The sequence below is a fragment of the Bombina bombina genome, chromosome 10 (assembly GCF_027579735.1).
Source record: "Bombina bombina isolate aBomBom1 chromosome 10, aBomBom1.pri, whole genome shotgun sequence".
Taxonomy (NCBI): Eukaryota; Metazoa; Chordata; class Amphibia; order Anura; family Bombinatoridae; genus Bombina; species Bombina bombina.
In genome coordinates this window covers 33,310,450-33,327,514 of record NC_069508.1, presented here as the reverse complement: position 1 = coordinate 33,327,514, position 17,065 = coordinate 33,310,450, and the positions used below count along the sequence as shown (strand labels likewise).

Below are 17,065 nucleotides of genomic sequence, written 5' to 3'. Positions count from 1 at the left end.
TTTGAATTTTACATTTATAAAACACAGTTGTAGACTAGAAATACTATTTCGAATTTGAATGATGCATTCAAATTCGAATGTCACATTCGAATTCGAATATTACATTTTGAAATTGAATGTGATTATAAAAAAACATAGCTAAACCTCAATTTTTCGAACAAGTATTTTTGAATGTTATTGAAAAATTAGAAAATGGGAAAATAGAATGTTATATAAACATTTGAAATTCAAATGAATGTATCAAAATTTGTTTTAAATTTTGAATTTTTAGAAACAATTGCCCAGCCCTAGTTGTAGGTAACATATATGCTCGAATGGCGTGAGAGGTCTACTAAGCTTAGCATTCTCAGGATAGCTAGAAATGAAGTGGAATAATTAAAGATATTTGTACCAATGATCAAAAAAATCTGTAGTCCAGGGAAAGTTAGAGATTGAGTGTTCCAATAGAACTCACTCCTTATTCTGCACATTTTTACACCGTCTATAATTCCACCCATAAAAGAAGCAAGTCTATAATACTCAAGGTTAGGGGCCCCCAATCCTACCCTTAGTCTATATATAGACTGCATCTCGCTCTTGAGATATACTGAATATATGTTACAGGTAGAAAACCCTTTATCCAAACTGCTTGGGACCAGAAAAGGTTTGGATTTCTGAATAGTTTGGATTGTGGAATATTTGCTTCTGTATAATTGACAGTTTGGAGAGGTGATGAACCCAAGCGTAAATAACAATCGGCTCCATGTAGGAAGCAGCGCAAACTGTTCCGGAGCCCTTGCAGGGCTGGTTTGCACATGCGAGTCTGCTTCCCGCAATGCAAGAACCATTGGTCATTAGACTGCTGCTTCTTACACTCTTCGCCACCTCTGAGAGCTCATTCTCGGGGATTAAGAGTCCCTTCTTTCGCACGAGTGAAGGGGTAGCCATTACACACTCAGGGAAGTGTATAATGCTGCATATGGGCCAGCGGATGAACAGGTCCGCTGCCCTATGCAGCGAAGGCGTGCAGACAACTTCTCAATTTGGGTTTCATATCCCCTTAAAGGGACACTAAACCCACATTTTTTCTTTCATGATTCAGATAGAGCAGCAATTTTAAGCCACTTTCTAATTTACTCCTATTATCAAATTTTCTTCATTCTCTTGGTATCTTTATTTGAAAAAGCAGGAATAAAAGCTTTCAGGCCGGCCCATTTTATGTTCAGAACCTGGGTTGCGCTTGCTGATTGGATGGCTAAATGTAGCCACCAATCAGCAAGCCCTATCCAGGGAACTGAACCAAAAATAAGCAGACTCCAAAGCTTTCATTCCTGCTTTTTCAAATATAGATACCTAAAGAAAGAAGAAAAATTGATAATAGTAGTAAATTAGAAAGTGGCTTAAAATTGCTACTCTATCTGAATCATGAAAGAAAATATTTGGGTTCACTATCCCTTTAAGATACATACATTATTAATTATTTTTATTTTCTGCGCACAAATTAAATGCTTTTGTTATTTGGTTTTATTGGATGATCTTTAGAGTCATCACGCTCCTGAGCAGTACAGTTTTCTTTAATGCAATGAAAATGTAAAGGTTTTTGCCGTAGTTTAACCATTGACACACAACCCCTTAAAAAGACATAGGCTAATTTGTATACCTTTATCTCAGTCTTATGTCTCTAAATCAATAGTCCGTTTAATGAGTTGGCAGTTAGCATGGAACGTCACAAATGATTTTTGAACCCAGGCAGTTTGTGTCTTGTTTATGAACTTAAGTATTTACTGTATTTCCAACTCATCAGGATGAATTTTAAAGAGTATTAATTAACAAAAGACTTAATACTCTACTAGCCGTTTTTGTTCTGTATACTGGACAAAACCTATCCTTCTGTAAATAGAATCTATTTTGCCTTTGAACATCCAGATACGCCCAAAGTAGCTTGTTTAAGGCATAGAAGAAGAAAAAACAATTAATATGGCTTCAATGCTGACAATTATAGATTTCACAGTATTGCAATATATTACACACTAATTGATATATATACAGTGACGTAAACACACAACCCCAGTAGTATAGTGTTTCAACCTTCAATCATTGAACAATCTACTTTGTTTTGCACAGCCCATATTTGCCCAATAGTTTCCATCAGGCCATCCCCACAGGTGTTTTTTTGCCGGCACAAATACACATGGTAACAGTGACCTCACATGCACTGTTAACGGTGACCTCACATGCACTGTTAACGGTGACCTCACATGTACTGTTAACGGTGACCTTACATGCACTATGGGCAACAAGCTAACACAACAGCAGGTAATGGTGTCATTCTGCACTTGTGAAAGGGACACTGAGGTCATTATTAAACCTTTATGATTCAGATAGAACATGCAATTTTTAACAACTTTTTAATTTAGTTAATTGTCAATTTGTTGTCGGTCTGTTCATATGCACACTTTTTGAGACACCTTCTCCTACTGGGCATAGAGTTCACAGTTTATACATATATGTGTTGTAATTGGCTGAAGGCTGTCACATGATACAGTGGGCCGGGAATTGAAACCCTCTTCGAAACCCTCTTCGAAATTTCTCAATAATTAAACAATTGAAGGGACAGTCTAGTCAAAATTTAACTTTTATGATTCAGATAGGGCATGTCATTTGAAACAACTTTTCAATTTACTTTTATCATCAAATTTGCTTTGTTCTCTTGGTATTCTTCATTGAAAGCTAAAACTAGATAGGCTCATATGCTAATTTCTAAGCCTTGGAAAGAATGGAAATGCTTCAGTTTTCAGAGTTAAATTACAGGAAAAGAAGCAAAAAAATGGTAATGAAAGTGCATTGCAATTGTTGTGGTTGGTGTGTTTGTTTTTTTTAATAATGCATTGTTGAACATTTTGTGATGAATGAAATTACATTAAAAGTAAATTCATATTTGTGCACATCTGATGCTTAAAGAGACATTAAAGTAAAAAATAAACCAATTTAGAGAGAGTATACAATTTTAAACAACTTTCAGATTTACTTCTATTATAATATTTGCTACATTCCCTTGGAATCCTTTGTTGATGAATATTAGGTTCAGGAGCAGCAATGCACTACTGGGAGCTTGCTGAACACATATTGTGAGCCAATGACAAGAGGCATATGTGCAGGTAGCAATCAGCAGCTAGCCTCCAAAAGTGCTTTGCTGTTCAAAGTAAAAAAAAATCCAAAAAAGAATAAGTATGAATACATTTTTAAAATACTTAGATGTAACAAAAATGGCTTACATTTTTTTAAATGAATAACTACATTGATAAAAGGACATGAAACCCAACATTTTTCTTTTATGATATTGATAGAACATACAAATTTTAAGCAACTTTCCAATTTACTTCTATTATCTAATTTGCCTCATTCTTGTTGAAAGAGTAGTAATGCACTCCTGGGAGCTACCGGCAAGCCAATGACAAGAGGCATATATGTGCAGCCACCAATCAGCAGTTTACAAGCCTACCTTGGTATACTTTTCAACAAAGGATACAAAAAGAACAAAACAAATTAGATCATAGAAATAAATTGGAAAGTTATTTTAAATTGTATGCTATTTGTGAATCGTGAAATAAAAAATTGGGTTTCATGCCCCTTACTACTGTAAGGTTGTACTGTCTTGATTGGCACCACATGCACAAATAGTTCTTATCAATCATTATAAGTCTAGATTGGCACCAGACATGTGCATGTAGTAAGCAAACAAAGTGGAGGACCACTGGGTACTAAATAAAAAAATATATACTTTATTCCAGCCAAAAAGGTAAAAAATTCATGGTTAAAAATGCAACGGTGATAGTCGCATGTGAGTCATTGTAAACCAGAGACCAGCTGACGCGTTTCGGCGTGAGTCGTAATCTTAGCTATGACTAAACCCATAGGCTTACTCCTCTTAAAGTGACTCCACCATTCTGATTTGTTAAAAACAAAGACCCATGATTGGGGGAGAGGGGAAGGGGACAATGAGGTTTGTATTCACATGTGTATCTACTTATTACATGATAATTAGTAAGACTAAACATATCATCAGGTTAAATAAATAAACCAATGAAAATATTTGAATACATAGATAAATATATACATAAACATGTAGTGCCTAACTTGGTGATGTAAAATAGGAATAATGTTGTTTTGCTTTTTTCAACAAATGGTGCCTGGCAAAGTGTCTTTTAAAAATAAGGTGAGGCTGTACTGGTATACTTATGAATTACGTGCCCAAAAATGCTAAAGTATAAAAGAAATCGCTAAACATGTTTCGTATGTCCCAATAGTAATGACTCATTGTTTAAACATATATCTTTATTATTATATATGTCAGATATTGTGCACTAATGGAAGGTTCTGTGGTCTCTCTTGACAGGTGAAGGACAGTGGTGTGTACAAAAACTAATGCATTAACAACACGAGTTACAAAAGAATCTTAAGATAAAACCTTAAAACAACATAAATACGACTGTGCAAAGTCTACACCAACTTTAAGAATTTACAGAGAATCTTAATAACTCCTTATAACAGACACATCAAGGGTCACCTGGAAGTTTTTTTTTAATAAAATAATTACTGTATTATCTAAACATAAAAAGAGCTGCAGGTGATATTTGTATAAAATGGATGAACAACTTGAGAGAGATAAAGAAGCAGGTAATAAACTCATGAGAGACAATGAGAAGCTAAGTAATCCTTTTCTGGAAAATAAAACTGAGGAACATCAACAAATATCAGATGAACAACATGAGAGAGACAAAGAAGAAGCAGATAATAAGCTTTGTCCAGTAAATAACCCTGATGAACATCAACAAGTAGCAGATAAACAACATGAGAGAGACAAAGAGGAAGCAGGTAATAAGCCTTGTCCAGGACATAAGCCTGAGAAACATCAACAAGTAGCAGATAAACAACATGAGAGAGACAAAGAAGAAGCAGGTAGTAAGCCCTGTCTAGGAAATAACCCTGAGGAACATCAACAAGTATCAGATAAACAACATGAGAGAGACAAAGAGGAAGCAAGTTTTAAGCCTTTTCCAGGAAATAACTCTGAGGAACATCAACAAGTAGCAGATGAACAACATGAGAGAGACGAAGAGGAAGCAGTTAGTAAGCCTTGTCCAGGAAATAACCCTGAGGAACATCAACAAGTAGCAGATGAACAACATGAGAGAGACAAAGAGGAAGTCGGTAATAAGCCTTGTCCAGAAAATAAACCTGAGGAACATCAACAAGTAGAAGATGAACAACATGAGAGAGACAAAGAGGAAGTCAGTAATAAGCCTTGTCCAGAAAATAAACCTGAGGAACATCAACAAGTAGCAGATGAACAACACAGGAGAGACAAAGAGGAAGTCGGTAATAAGCCTTGTCCAGAAAATAAACCCGAGGAACATCAACAAGTAGAAGATGAACAACATGAGAGAGACAAAGAGGAAGTCGGTAATAAGCCTTGTCCAGAAAATAAACCTGAGGAACATCAACAAGTAGAAGATGAACAACATGAGAGAGACAAAGAGGAAGTCAGTAATAAGCCTTGTCCAGAAAATAAACCTGAGGAACATCAACAAGTAGCAGATGAACAACACAGGAGAGACAAAGAGGAAGTCGGTAATAAGCCTTGTCCAGAAAATAAACCCGAGGAACATCAACAAGCAGAAGATGAACAACATGAGAGAGACAAAGAGGAAGTCGGTAATAAGCCTTGTCCAGAAAATAAACCTGAGGAACATCAACAAGTAGAAGATGAACAACATGAGAGAGACAAAGAGGAAGTCAGTAATAAGCCTTGTCCAGAAAATAAACCTGAGGAACATCAACAAGTAGCAGATGAACAACAAGAGAGAGACAAAGAGGAAGCAGGTAATAAGCCAGGGAGAGACCATGCTAAGTTGCCAAGTATAGTTGTTCAGATAAATAAACATGATGAAAAACATGAGAGAGACAAAGAAGCAGGTAATCAGTCTGTAAGACACAATGATGTGCTGCAAAGTAAGTCTTGTCTGGGAAATAAACCTGAGGAACATCAACAAATTGCTGATGAACAACATAAGGGAGACAAAGAAGTAGATATTCAGCCTGTGAGAGACCATAATGAACTGCCAAGTACGATTGTTCAGAGAATTAAACCCAAGATACACCAACAAATAGCGGATGAACAACATGAAAGAGACAAAGAAGAAGGAAGTATTCAGCCCGGGAGAGACCATGCTGAGCAAATATCGGATGAACAACATGAGAGAGACGAAACAGTAGATATTATAAATGACAATGAAAAGGGGCAAAACCTTGTTCATAGAAAGAGAGGAAAGGAAAATCAGCAAAAATTGGATGAACAACACAACAAAAAAGAAGCAGGTTTTCAGCCTGTACGTGACCATGAATTAGAGACTGATGTTGATTCAAGATGGAATACAAAGATCATCTGGACATTGGTGCCTGGTAAGCAGTACTAGTATAGTCTTATTTGCCCATTGTCTGGCTTTGATGTGGTAAATATTTTATAGGATTTTACTTTTTATCACTGCTGCATTCATTGTGGATCCATTGACACACAAACAATATATTCAACAAAACGTTACCATTTGACATAAAAAATACATTGTTTTTCAATATTTATATCTATGGTTGTAGGAACTGTCACTGACCACAGTGTATACTTATACTAGTCTGTGATTGGCTGATAGCTGTCACATGATACAGGGGCCTAGCAAATGGTGAAAAAAATACATTTGTCAGAAAAATTCAGAGTAAGTTGTTTTGCATTGCCTTTTTATTATGCATTTGTTAATGATGCGTTTCTATTGTATTTAACCCATTAAGCCAATTTGACATAGGTACTACATCACACAGTACTTTGTCCAGCATACTGTGTTCATGTAGTTCCTACATTCAACACTGTGGTGCTTGTTGTAGTATGAAGCCAGATCGCCGATATAGACAGTAATGCAGACAGCGTCAGGGAGATGCTGGTTCCTACGCTACGGCAAAGGAGTTGTAAGTGGAGAGGGAGGTTTGGACACTATTCAAATGCTGGCTAGGAGGGAAGAGAGGTGGGTCTTTACACTATGGGTGAACGCTTGAAGGGAGGAGGGTGAGGGGGAATCCCTTTACTGCATAAAAAAAAATAATAACCATTTATTTTTTTTAAATGCAATTAGTTATCAATTCCTAAGATGGCAATGAAAGGTGGGAGAGTTACAGAGCTGTTTGGGAAGGTTCAGGGCGATGGAAGGTTGAGAAGGAATCCGTCCGTACACTACAGAAAACTATATATATATATATCAGGTCCTGCACTCTCCACTGTGAAAACACAAACTTCTTTAGTTGAACTGTGACGTTTCGGGGTAGTTAGCCCCTTCCTCAGACAGATAACAAAAATAGTGCAACTTACTTCCCTTAAATACCCTCCACAATGTACTGTGAATGCTAAACACCTGCAGCTTCTCATCTGAGCATGCTCAGAGATAACTACGGTGGCTGCATTGGGACAAACAACTAAAAGCAAAGTTAAAAATGGAAAATGCCTGAAATTACAATGTAACAATGTTCATATAAACAAAAAAACAAAAATGTAACCTAAGTAGCCCTGATATATGTGATAAATAACTCGTCTTCACAATATGTAACAAAACTTAGCAAAAACAAAAATTGGCTACAAATAAATATTACATCTTAAAGGGACACTGTAGTCAGAAATGATATGCAAATAAAATCGTAGTATAGTTTTAAAACTCTTATTTTCTAATGTACTTCATTTATTAAATATGTACCCTTTGGCCAATAATTTACTTTGAAATATTAATTGTTTCCCAACCTACTTGTATGTCAGCCGTTACGGATTACCAATCCGTGCTGACAACTGCAGTTGTAAGATGGCGTTTTTTCTGAACTAATGCGTATGCGCGAGTTACCGCAGCGTCACAGGAAACGTCACCATTTGCAGTAGAATAAGGCAAGTAGAATCTATCGGCAGCAGTCGAGTAAGCTGCGCACATCACGTAAATACATAGCTTACGATCGCTTCCAGAATCGCCCTAGAGTAAACGAGCAAACTATACTTAAAATGAAAACTAGCAGGTACGCTCAGCACTTTTCCGGCCCAGCGTACCTGGTTTTCAATCCGCCGCCCTGGAGGCAGCGGATCCCATAGGAATCAATGAGAGTCTGACCATAGCGAAAGTTTAGGTTCGCTGCTGCCAGACATCCCATTGATTCCTATGGGAAATGTCTACACCTAACACCCTAATATGTACCCCGAGTCTAAACACCCCTAATCTGCCCCCCCTACGCCGCAACTAAATAAATGTATTACCCCCTAAACCGCCGCTCCCGGAGCCCACCACCACTATAATAAATATGTTAACCCCTATACCGCCGCTCCCGGAGCCCACCGCAAGCTACATTATACATATTAACCCCTAATCTGTCCCCCCCTAAACCGTCGCCACCTATAATAAATTTATTAACCCCTATCCTGCCCCACCCTACACCGCCGCCACTGTAATAAAATGATTAACCCCTAAACCTAAGTCTAACACTAACCCTAACACCCCCCTAACTTAAATATTAATTAAATACATCTAAATAAATGTAACTCTTATTAGCTAAATGAATCCTATTTAAAACTAAATACTTACCTTTAAAATAAACCCTAATATAGCTACAATATAAATAATAATTATATTGTAGCTATCTTAGGATTTATTTTTATTTTACAGGCAACTTTCAATTTATTTTAACTAGGTACAATAACTATTAAATAGTTATTAACTATTTAATAGCTTACCTAGCTAAAATAAAGAGAAATTTACCTGTAAAATAAATCCTAACCTAAGTTACAATTACACCTAACACTACACTATACTTTAATAAATGAATCCTATTTAAAACAAAATACTTACCTGTAAAATAAACCCTACGATAGCTACAATGTAATTAATAATTACATTGTAGCTATCTTAGGATTTATATTTATTTTACAGGTAACTTTGTATTTATTTTAGCTAGTTAGAATAGTTATTAAATAGTTATTAACTATTTAATAACTACCTAGCTAAAAGAAATACAAAATTACCTGTAAAATAAATCCTAACCTAAGTTACAATTAAACCTAACACTACACTATCATTAAATTAATTAAATTAATTACCTACAAATAACTACAATTAAATTCAATTAAATAAACTAAGTTACAAAAAATAAGTTACAAACATTTAACAAATATTACAACAATTTTAAGGTACTTACACCTAATCTAAGCCCCCTAATAAAATAACAAAGCCCCCCAAAATAAAAAAATGCCCTACCCTATTCTACATTAAAAAAGTTCAAAGCTCTTTTACCTTACCAGCCCTTAAAAGGGCCTTTTGCGGAGCATGCCCAAAAGAAAACTGCTCTTTTGCCTGTAAAAGAAAAATACAGCCCCCCCCAACATTAAAACCCACCACCCACATACCCCTAATCTAACCCAAACCCCCCTTAAATAAACCTAACACTACCCCCCTGAAGATCATCCTACCTTGAGTCGTGTTCAGCCAGCCGATTACCGATGGAACCAAAGAGGAGATCCAGAGCGGCAGAAGTCATCATCCAGGCGGCGCTGAAGAAATCTTCCATCCGATAGAAGTCTAAATCCAGGCGGCGTCTTCAATCTTCATCCATCCTGAGCGGAGCGGAGCCATCTTCAGAGGAGCCTACGCTGATCCATCCTCTTCTTCCCGACGACTAACGATGAATGACGGTACCTTTAAGTGACGTCATCCAAGATGGCGTCACTCGAATTCCGATTGGCTGATAGGATTCTATCAGCCAATAGGAATTAAGGTAGAAAAATCTGATTGGCTGACTGAATCAGCCAATCAGATTCAAGTTCAATCCGATTGGCTGATTGGTTCAGCCAATCGGATTGAACTTGAATCTGATTGGCTGATTCAGTCAGCCAATCAGATTTTTCTACCTTAATTCCGATTGGCTGATAGAATCCTATCAGCCAATCGGAATTCGAGTGACACCATCTTGGATGACGTCACTTAAAGGTACCGTCATTCGTCGTTAGTCGTCGGGAAGAAGAGGATGGATCCGCGTAGGCTCCTCTGAAGATGGCTCCGCTCCGCTCAGGATGGATGAAGATTGAAGACGCCGCCTGGATTTAGACTTCTATCGGATGGAAGATTTCTTCAGCGCCGCCTGGATGATGACTTCATCGGATGGAAGATTTCTTCAGCGCCCCTTGGATGATGACTTCTGCCGCTCCGGATCTCCTCTTCGGTTCCATCGGTGGTCGTCTGGCTGAACACGACTCAAGGTAGGATGATCTTCAGGGGGGTAGTGTTAGGTTTATTTAAGGGGGGTTTGGGTTAGATTAGGGGTATGTGGGTGGTGGATTTTAATGTTGGGGGGGGGCTGTATTTTTCTTTTGCTGGTAAGGTAAGGTAAAAGAGCTTTGAACTTTTTTAATGTAGAATAGGGTAGGGCATTTTTTTTATTTTGGGGGGCTTTGTTATTTTATTAGGGGGCTTAGATTAGGTGTAAGTAGCTTAAAATTGTTGTAATATTTGTTAAATGTTTGTAACTTATTTTTTTATTTTTTGTAACTTAGCTTTTTTTATTTTTTGTACTTTAGTTAGTTTATTTAATTGAAATTAATTGTAGTTATTTGTAGGTAATTAATTTAATTAATTTAATGATAGTGTAGTGTTAGGTTTAATTGTAACTTAGGTTAGGATTTATTTTACAGGTAATTTTGTATTTCTTTTAGCTAGGTAGTTATTAAATAGTTAATAACTATTTAATAACTATTCTAACTAGCTAAAATAAATACAAAGTTACCTGTAAAATAAATATAAATCCTAAGATAGCTACAATGTAATTATTAATTACATTGTAGCTATCGTAGGGTTTATTTTACAGGTAAGTATTTAGTTTTAAATAGGATTCATTTATTAAAGTATAGTGTAGTGTTAGGTGTAATTGTAACTTAGGTTAGGATTTATTTTACAGGTAATTTTGTATTTCTTTTAGCTAGGTAGTTAAGTTACATTTATTTAGATGTATTTAATTAATATTTAAGTTAGGGGGGTGTTAAGGTTAGTGTTAGACTTAGGTTTAGGGGTTAATCATTTTATTACAGTGGCGGCGGTGTAGGGGGGGCAGGATAGGGGTTAATAAATTTATTATAGGTGGCGACGGTGTAGGGGGGGACAGATTAGGGGTTAATATGTATAATGTAGCTTGCGGTGGGCTCCGGGAGCGGCGGTATAGGGGTTAACATATTTATTATAGTGGCGGTGGGCTCCGGGAGCGGCGGTTTAGGGGGTAATACATTTATTTAGTTGCAGCGGTATAGGGGGGGCAGGATAGGGGTTACTAGGTTTAATGTAGGTGGCGGTGGGCTCCGGGAGCGGCGGTTTAGGGGTTAATACATTTATAAGAGTTGCGGCGGGGTCTAGGAGCGGCGGTTTAGGGGTTAGTAACTTTATTTAGTTGCGGGGGGCTCCGGGGGCACCGGTATAGGGGGTAGAACAGTGTAGTATAGTGTGGGTGCTTAGTGACAGCTTGTTTACATATAAACTGAACAAAAAAAGTTACTGCTTTAGTTCTTTTTAATTGTAAACAGCCATACAATATTTAGCTAGATATAAGACGTGTCAATGTTATCTAATACGTAGAAAGTCTGGATAACCGATTCAATAGATTTTCCCTCCAATGCGCAAGCGTAAAACTAACAGAGATGTGGGTAACTTCGGCTTCTACAATTACAAATGCGCATGCGCGATTTAGCTTAATTGACGCGTAGGCTTATTAGGAAGGGTTATGCTGGTAATGATATGCATAGGAGCGAAATGTTATTGGTCAAACATTTCATATACACACTATGCCGAAAACGATGGGCTGGGAAAGGTGACGTCATGGCCGGGTAATATTTAGTTAAAATATAAGGTTTGTAAGCTTTGTTTTATACAAAATATAGGTTAGTAGCTTTTAATAGATGATAATTATACAAAATATGGGACTATTGAGTAACGAAAAAAGTAAAAAACAGTAATCCTTTAACTACTGAGGGGAATAAGTAAGATGTTACTTACAAAAAAACAGGCAAGTAATGAATATCAAGTGTAATTATGAAATCCATACCCTGTAACGGGACATAATTAATTTGACCAGGGAGACAAATGAAACCTGCCTACCGCAAAAATTGCTTTAACTAGGTGGGAATATGTCAAAAAGACATCAAAATTATGAATACAATCTTAATCATCCCTGTATAATCTAATAACTGACAGACTCAGAGTATGACTATCAGATTAATATGAATCTATGGCTAGCTGTACTACACAATATACTATTACGTGTAAAATATATACAAGCAATTCCAAAGGAGCTTAAGATTAAAATAATTATTTAAAGATAGTACTATGGAGGGAAGTACGCTGAGGAAGAAGAGTGATTTTGATCCTAAGAGCCAGAATGCTAGTATTAACACCTTCTCCAGATTGATGAAACATAATCTTACAACAGCCATCCATTTGAATCAACCTCAAATACATAAAAACCTATCTGGAAAGGAGTGGAAAGCATTGATGGACTTGAGAAACAATCCTAAACTTGTTTTCAGAGAAGCGGACAAGGGGGGTGCTCTGGTAGTTATGAACTATGATGATTACAGGTTGGAAATTTTGCTTCAATTGAATGACAGCAAGACCTAATAGAGCCTTACCTGGAGATCTTATAAAGGGATTTAAAAAGGAGATTGATGATTACACACAATGTTTGGAACCACAAGGCTGGATTGATAAAACCCTAGCATCTTATTTACTCACGGATTGCCCGATAATTCCTATCCTCTACACCTTGCCTAAGGTACATAAAAATCCATTGAAACCTCCGGGGAGACCAATCATCTCTGCTCATGGATCTGTTTAACAATCCCTTGCTATCTATGTGGATTCTATACTACAGCCTTTAGTAAGAAACATCCCATCATTTGTATTAGATTCAATTGAAATGATTAAGATTCTACAACAGGATGATATGACGATCACTGATACTGACTTACTGGTGACACTGGATGTCACCAGTTTGTATACTGCCATTCCTCATACAGGTGGCCTGGATGCCACAAGGAGACATTTAAATCGATACCCATATGTGGGTCCACCTGTGGAGGTAATATTACGTCTTCTCAAATTCTGCCTGGAATGTAATTATTTCCGTTTTGAACTGAAATTTTACTTACAGATTTCTGGAATGGTGATGGGGTCGAATATGGCCCCATCATATGCCAACATCTTTATGGCAGAATTTGAGCTATTTGACACTGATCTATTTTGTGACCCAAACATCAGGATGTTCAAGAGATATATAGATGACTTTTGTATCTTTTGGAAGGGCACCAGACTTGAGTTGGATAACTGGTTTGCCCAACTAAATGGATCAAGGGAACACCTCAAATTCAAAATGAATGCTTCTGATACCTGTATTGAGTTTTTAGATTTGTTAATCTTCAAGAATGGTAATCGCCTAGATACTACGCTATACACCAAGGAGACGAATAGGAAGTCCATCCTAAGAGCTGAGGGTTGCCATCCACTGGCCCTTAAAAGGGCACTGCCTATCTCCCAATTGAAGAGAGTGGTACGGAACAACAGTACTGAAAGTAAAACGTTGGAACAACTCCAGGAAATGGAGAACAAGTTTATCCAAAGGGGATATAAACATAAAACCATTCAGGATATCAAGTCTACTATGTCCACATTGACACAAGCTGAAGAATTGATAAAGAGAACCAGCAAAGACACACCTGACGTGGCTTCAAGGATGACGTTCGTGACCACATATTCTCCTGACAAGTGGCAAACACCCAGTATTCTACAGGAGAATTGGCACATCCTCAACACAGATGAACGCTTACCCTTTAAGAATACCATCCATCCGAGGGTTGGTTATAAACGTTCAAGATCTTTGAGGGACTACTTGATGCGTCCTGACAATGTCCAAAGTTATACCAACAAGACTTGGTTAGGGAAGCCTAAACATGGTTGTTTTAAGTGTATGGGTTGGTACAAACCACCCATTTTGTACACCCATGGCACAACAAACGCTATGCCATTAAGCACAGAGTCACATGTACTACCAAGTTTATAGTGTACATGCTGCACTGTTGCTGTGGCAGATATTACATTGGCAAAACGAATGATGATCTACACACCCGTATGGCGAATCACAGGGCATCCATACGTGCTGCCCTAGCCACTGGTGAAAGTGATCAGCCAGTGGCTAGACACTTTTTGTCTTCCAAACATACTGTGGCCGATTTGCGATACGTGATCATTGATCACGTCCCTCCCTTACTGAGAGGGGGTAATAGGGCCAAATTGTTTTTGCAAAAAGAGACCAGGTGGAATTATACCTTGGATACTTTAATACCTAGGGGCCTTAATACCCATTTTGATATGCAATGTTTCTTGTAATGATCCTGTTTGTACATATTTTACACGTAATAGTATATTGTGTAGTACAGCTAGCCATAGATTCATACTAATCTGATAGTCATACTCTGAGTCTGTCAGTTATTAGATTATACAGGGATGATTAAGATTGTATTCACAATTTTTATGTCTTTTTGACATATTCCCACCTAGTTAAAGCAATTTTTGCAGTAGGTAGGTTTTATTTGTCTCCCTGGTCAAATTAATTATGTCCTGTTACAGGGTATGGATTTCATAATTACACTTGATATTCATTGCTTGTCTGTTTTTTTGTAAGTAACATCTTACTTATTCCCCTCAGTAGTTAAGATATAATATTTATTTGTAGCCAATTTTTGTTTTTGCTAAGTTTTGTTACATATTGTGAAGACGAGTTATTTATCAAATATATCAGGGCTACTTAGGTTACATTTTTGTTTTTTGTTTATATGAACATTGTTACATTGTAATTTCAGGCATTTTCCATTTTTAACTTTGCTTTTAGTTGTTTGTCCCAATGCAACCACCGTAGTTATCTCTGAGCATGCTCAGTTGCGCAGATGAGAAGCTGCAGGTGTTTAGCATTCACAGTACATTGTGGAGGGTATTTAAGGGGAGTAAGTTGCACTTCTTTTGTTATCTGTCTGAGTAAGGGGCTAACTACCCCGAAATGTCACAGTTCAATTAAAGAAGTTTGTGTTTTCACAGCGGAGAGTGCGGGACCTGTTTATTTAATTTGTTTACATTTTCTACCTAGAGCACCCAGGAAGTTGGAAGTTTATTGTGTGTGCAGATCCCCTGCTTGATGTTTTCCTATATGTATATATATATATATATATATATAATTAAAGAAGAGTCACCAGCGCTTAAACCTACAATGTAATTCCTCTCTTAGTATGTGTTGGTCTTAGTGTATTATATAGTTCAAAACCTCATGAGTAAAACTTTAATACTATATACAGAATGACCAGTTGTTGGATAAAGAACTATTAATTTCAATCTAGGAATATTGTATGTATAGAGGTGGTCGTGCTGCTAGAGTATTGATACAGTGTACCTGTTTCACTGTTGGAAATGCAAATAGAAAGAGAATATCAATAATATAAAATAAGCGCACTGACATAGTGTATCTATAAAAAATGGGGGGGGTGAGCGTAGATAATGCTGATCTTAGTTTCTGTACTGGAAATGAAAGTCACTTAAATCACGATTGTATATGGCAGCCAAATGGTGGCATGAAATATACCAAAATGGACCTAGATCAATACCTTGAATTGTCCACCTTAAAGGAACAGTCAACCAAAATTGTTATTGTTTAAAAAGATAGATAACGCCTCTTCTACCCATTCCCCAGCTTTGCACAACCAACATCGTTATATTTATATACTTTATAACATTTAAATCTCTACATTTCTGCCTGTTTCTAAGCCACTACAGACAGCCTCTTGTCACATGCTTTTTTTATTAGCTTTTTACAACAAGGGACTGCTAATTCATGTGGGCCATATAGATAAAATTGTGCTCATGCCCTGAAGTTGTGGCTGACACAGCACTAATTGGCTAAAATGCAAGTCAATAGATGATAAATAAATAGCCATGTGATCAGGGGGCAGTCAGAAGTGGTTTAGATACAAGATAATCACACAGATGTTTGGTCTTAGCTGAATCAGAAAATGCCAATAAATACATGTTGATCATTTTTACTACAGTTAGAAAGTTATAGTTTTTGTGGAATGCAAAAAAAATAATCTCTTTATTTATTAACTTTACTTTTTTTGGTAATTTTACAATCCTTTCTTAATTCTGTGAATAAATAGCTTGTTGATACTGTCATTCACTGAAAGCTCTTTTTATGCCAAAAAATATATAAAATATATATAGTTTTTATAGGTAAATAAAGGTTTTTTCTGTTTGTACAGAGTGATAGCAAAAACACTAAAAATTCTCCACTACTTTGGGCAAGTTTTTTTCAGAAATTCCCGATAGCAAAATCTCTTTACTGCATTTTAAAGATGGTAGCTTGATCAGGTTAAAGCATTCCTGCTTTATTTATCAAAGGTATATTTTAGCACCTCTTCATGTTCATTCTTACCGGATTTTTTGGCCACCTCTTGCCTTGATTTTAAAAAATTATGTGTGCATGAGCAGTACAGCCAGACTCTACGGCTGTGTGCTCAGCATGCTCTGAAATAAAATGTGAATCTTCATAAATTTAAAAAATAAAGTCCTTATATTTATTGGTAATGCTTATAAAATATTAAACTATATGATATACTCTTTTTATGCAGCAACCTTTTCTCAAAAAAACGATGCTTTAGCTTTTAAATTAGACATAATCCTTTTCTTCTATCATTTATTTTACAATTATATTACAGTACTTTGTTCTTCAATGGGACATGGAATTATTTGGTGACTGAGTCAGGGTTGTCATGGTAACTTCTAGCTGTACTTGTTATTAATAGGAGAGGCTCCCTTTTCTGTTCAATTGAAAGCTTCTTCTGGATTATAAAGAAGCACATCTAATTAGCTGGTGTAGTAAAGCATTAACTCTCTCCATTTATGTTAGTTAAGTAGACTCTTGAGAACCAAAGCGGTTA

The 17,065-nt window shown here is 36.6% G+C and overlaps 1 protein-coding gene across 1 annotated transcript in view; it reads left to right on the top strand.

The window, feature by feature from the left end:
* LOC128641323 (torsin-1A-interacting protein 2) overlaps nucleotides 1–17,065 on the top strand; it is a 36,983-nt gene that overhangs the window by 8,305 nt on the left and 11,613 nt on the right. Inside the window, exon 2 of the mRNA XM_053693932.1 lies at nucleotides 4,376–6,441. Within this exon, the coding sequence (XP_053549907.1) occupies nucleotides 4,623–6,441 (1,819 nt within the window). The 5' untranslated portion in view covers nucleotides 4,376–4,622. The remainder of the gene's footprint in view (nucleotides 1–4,375; nucleotides 6,442–17,065) is intronic.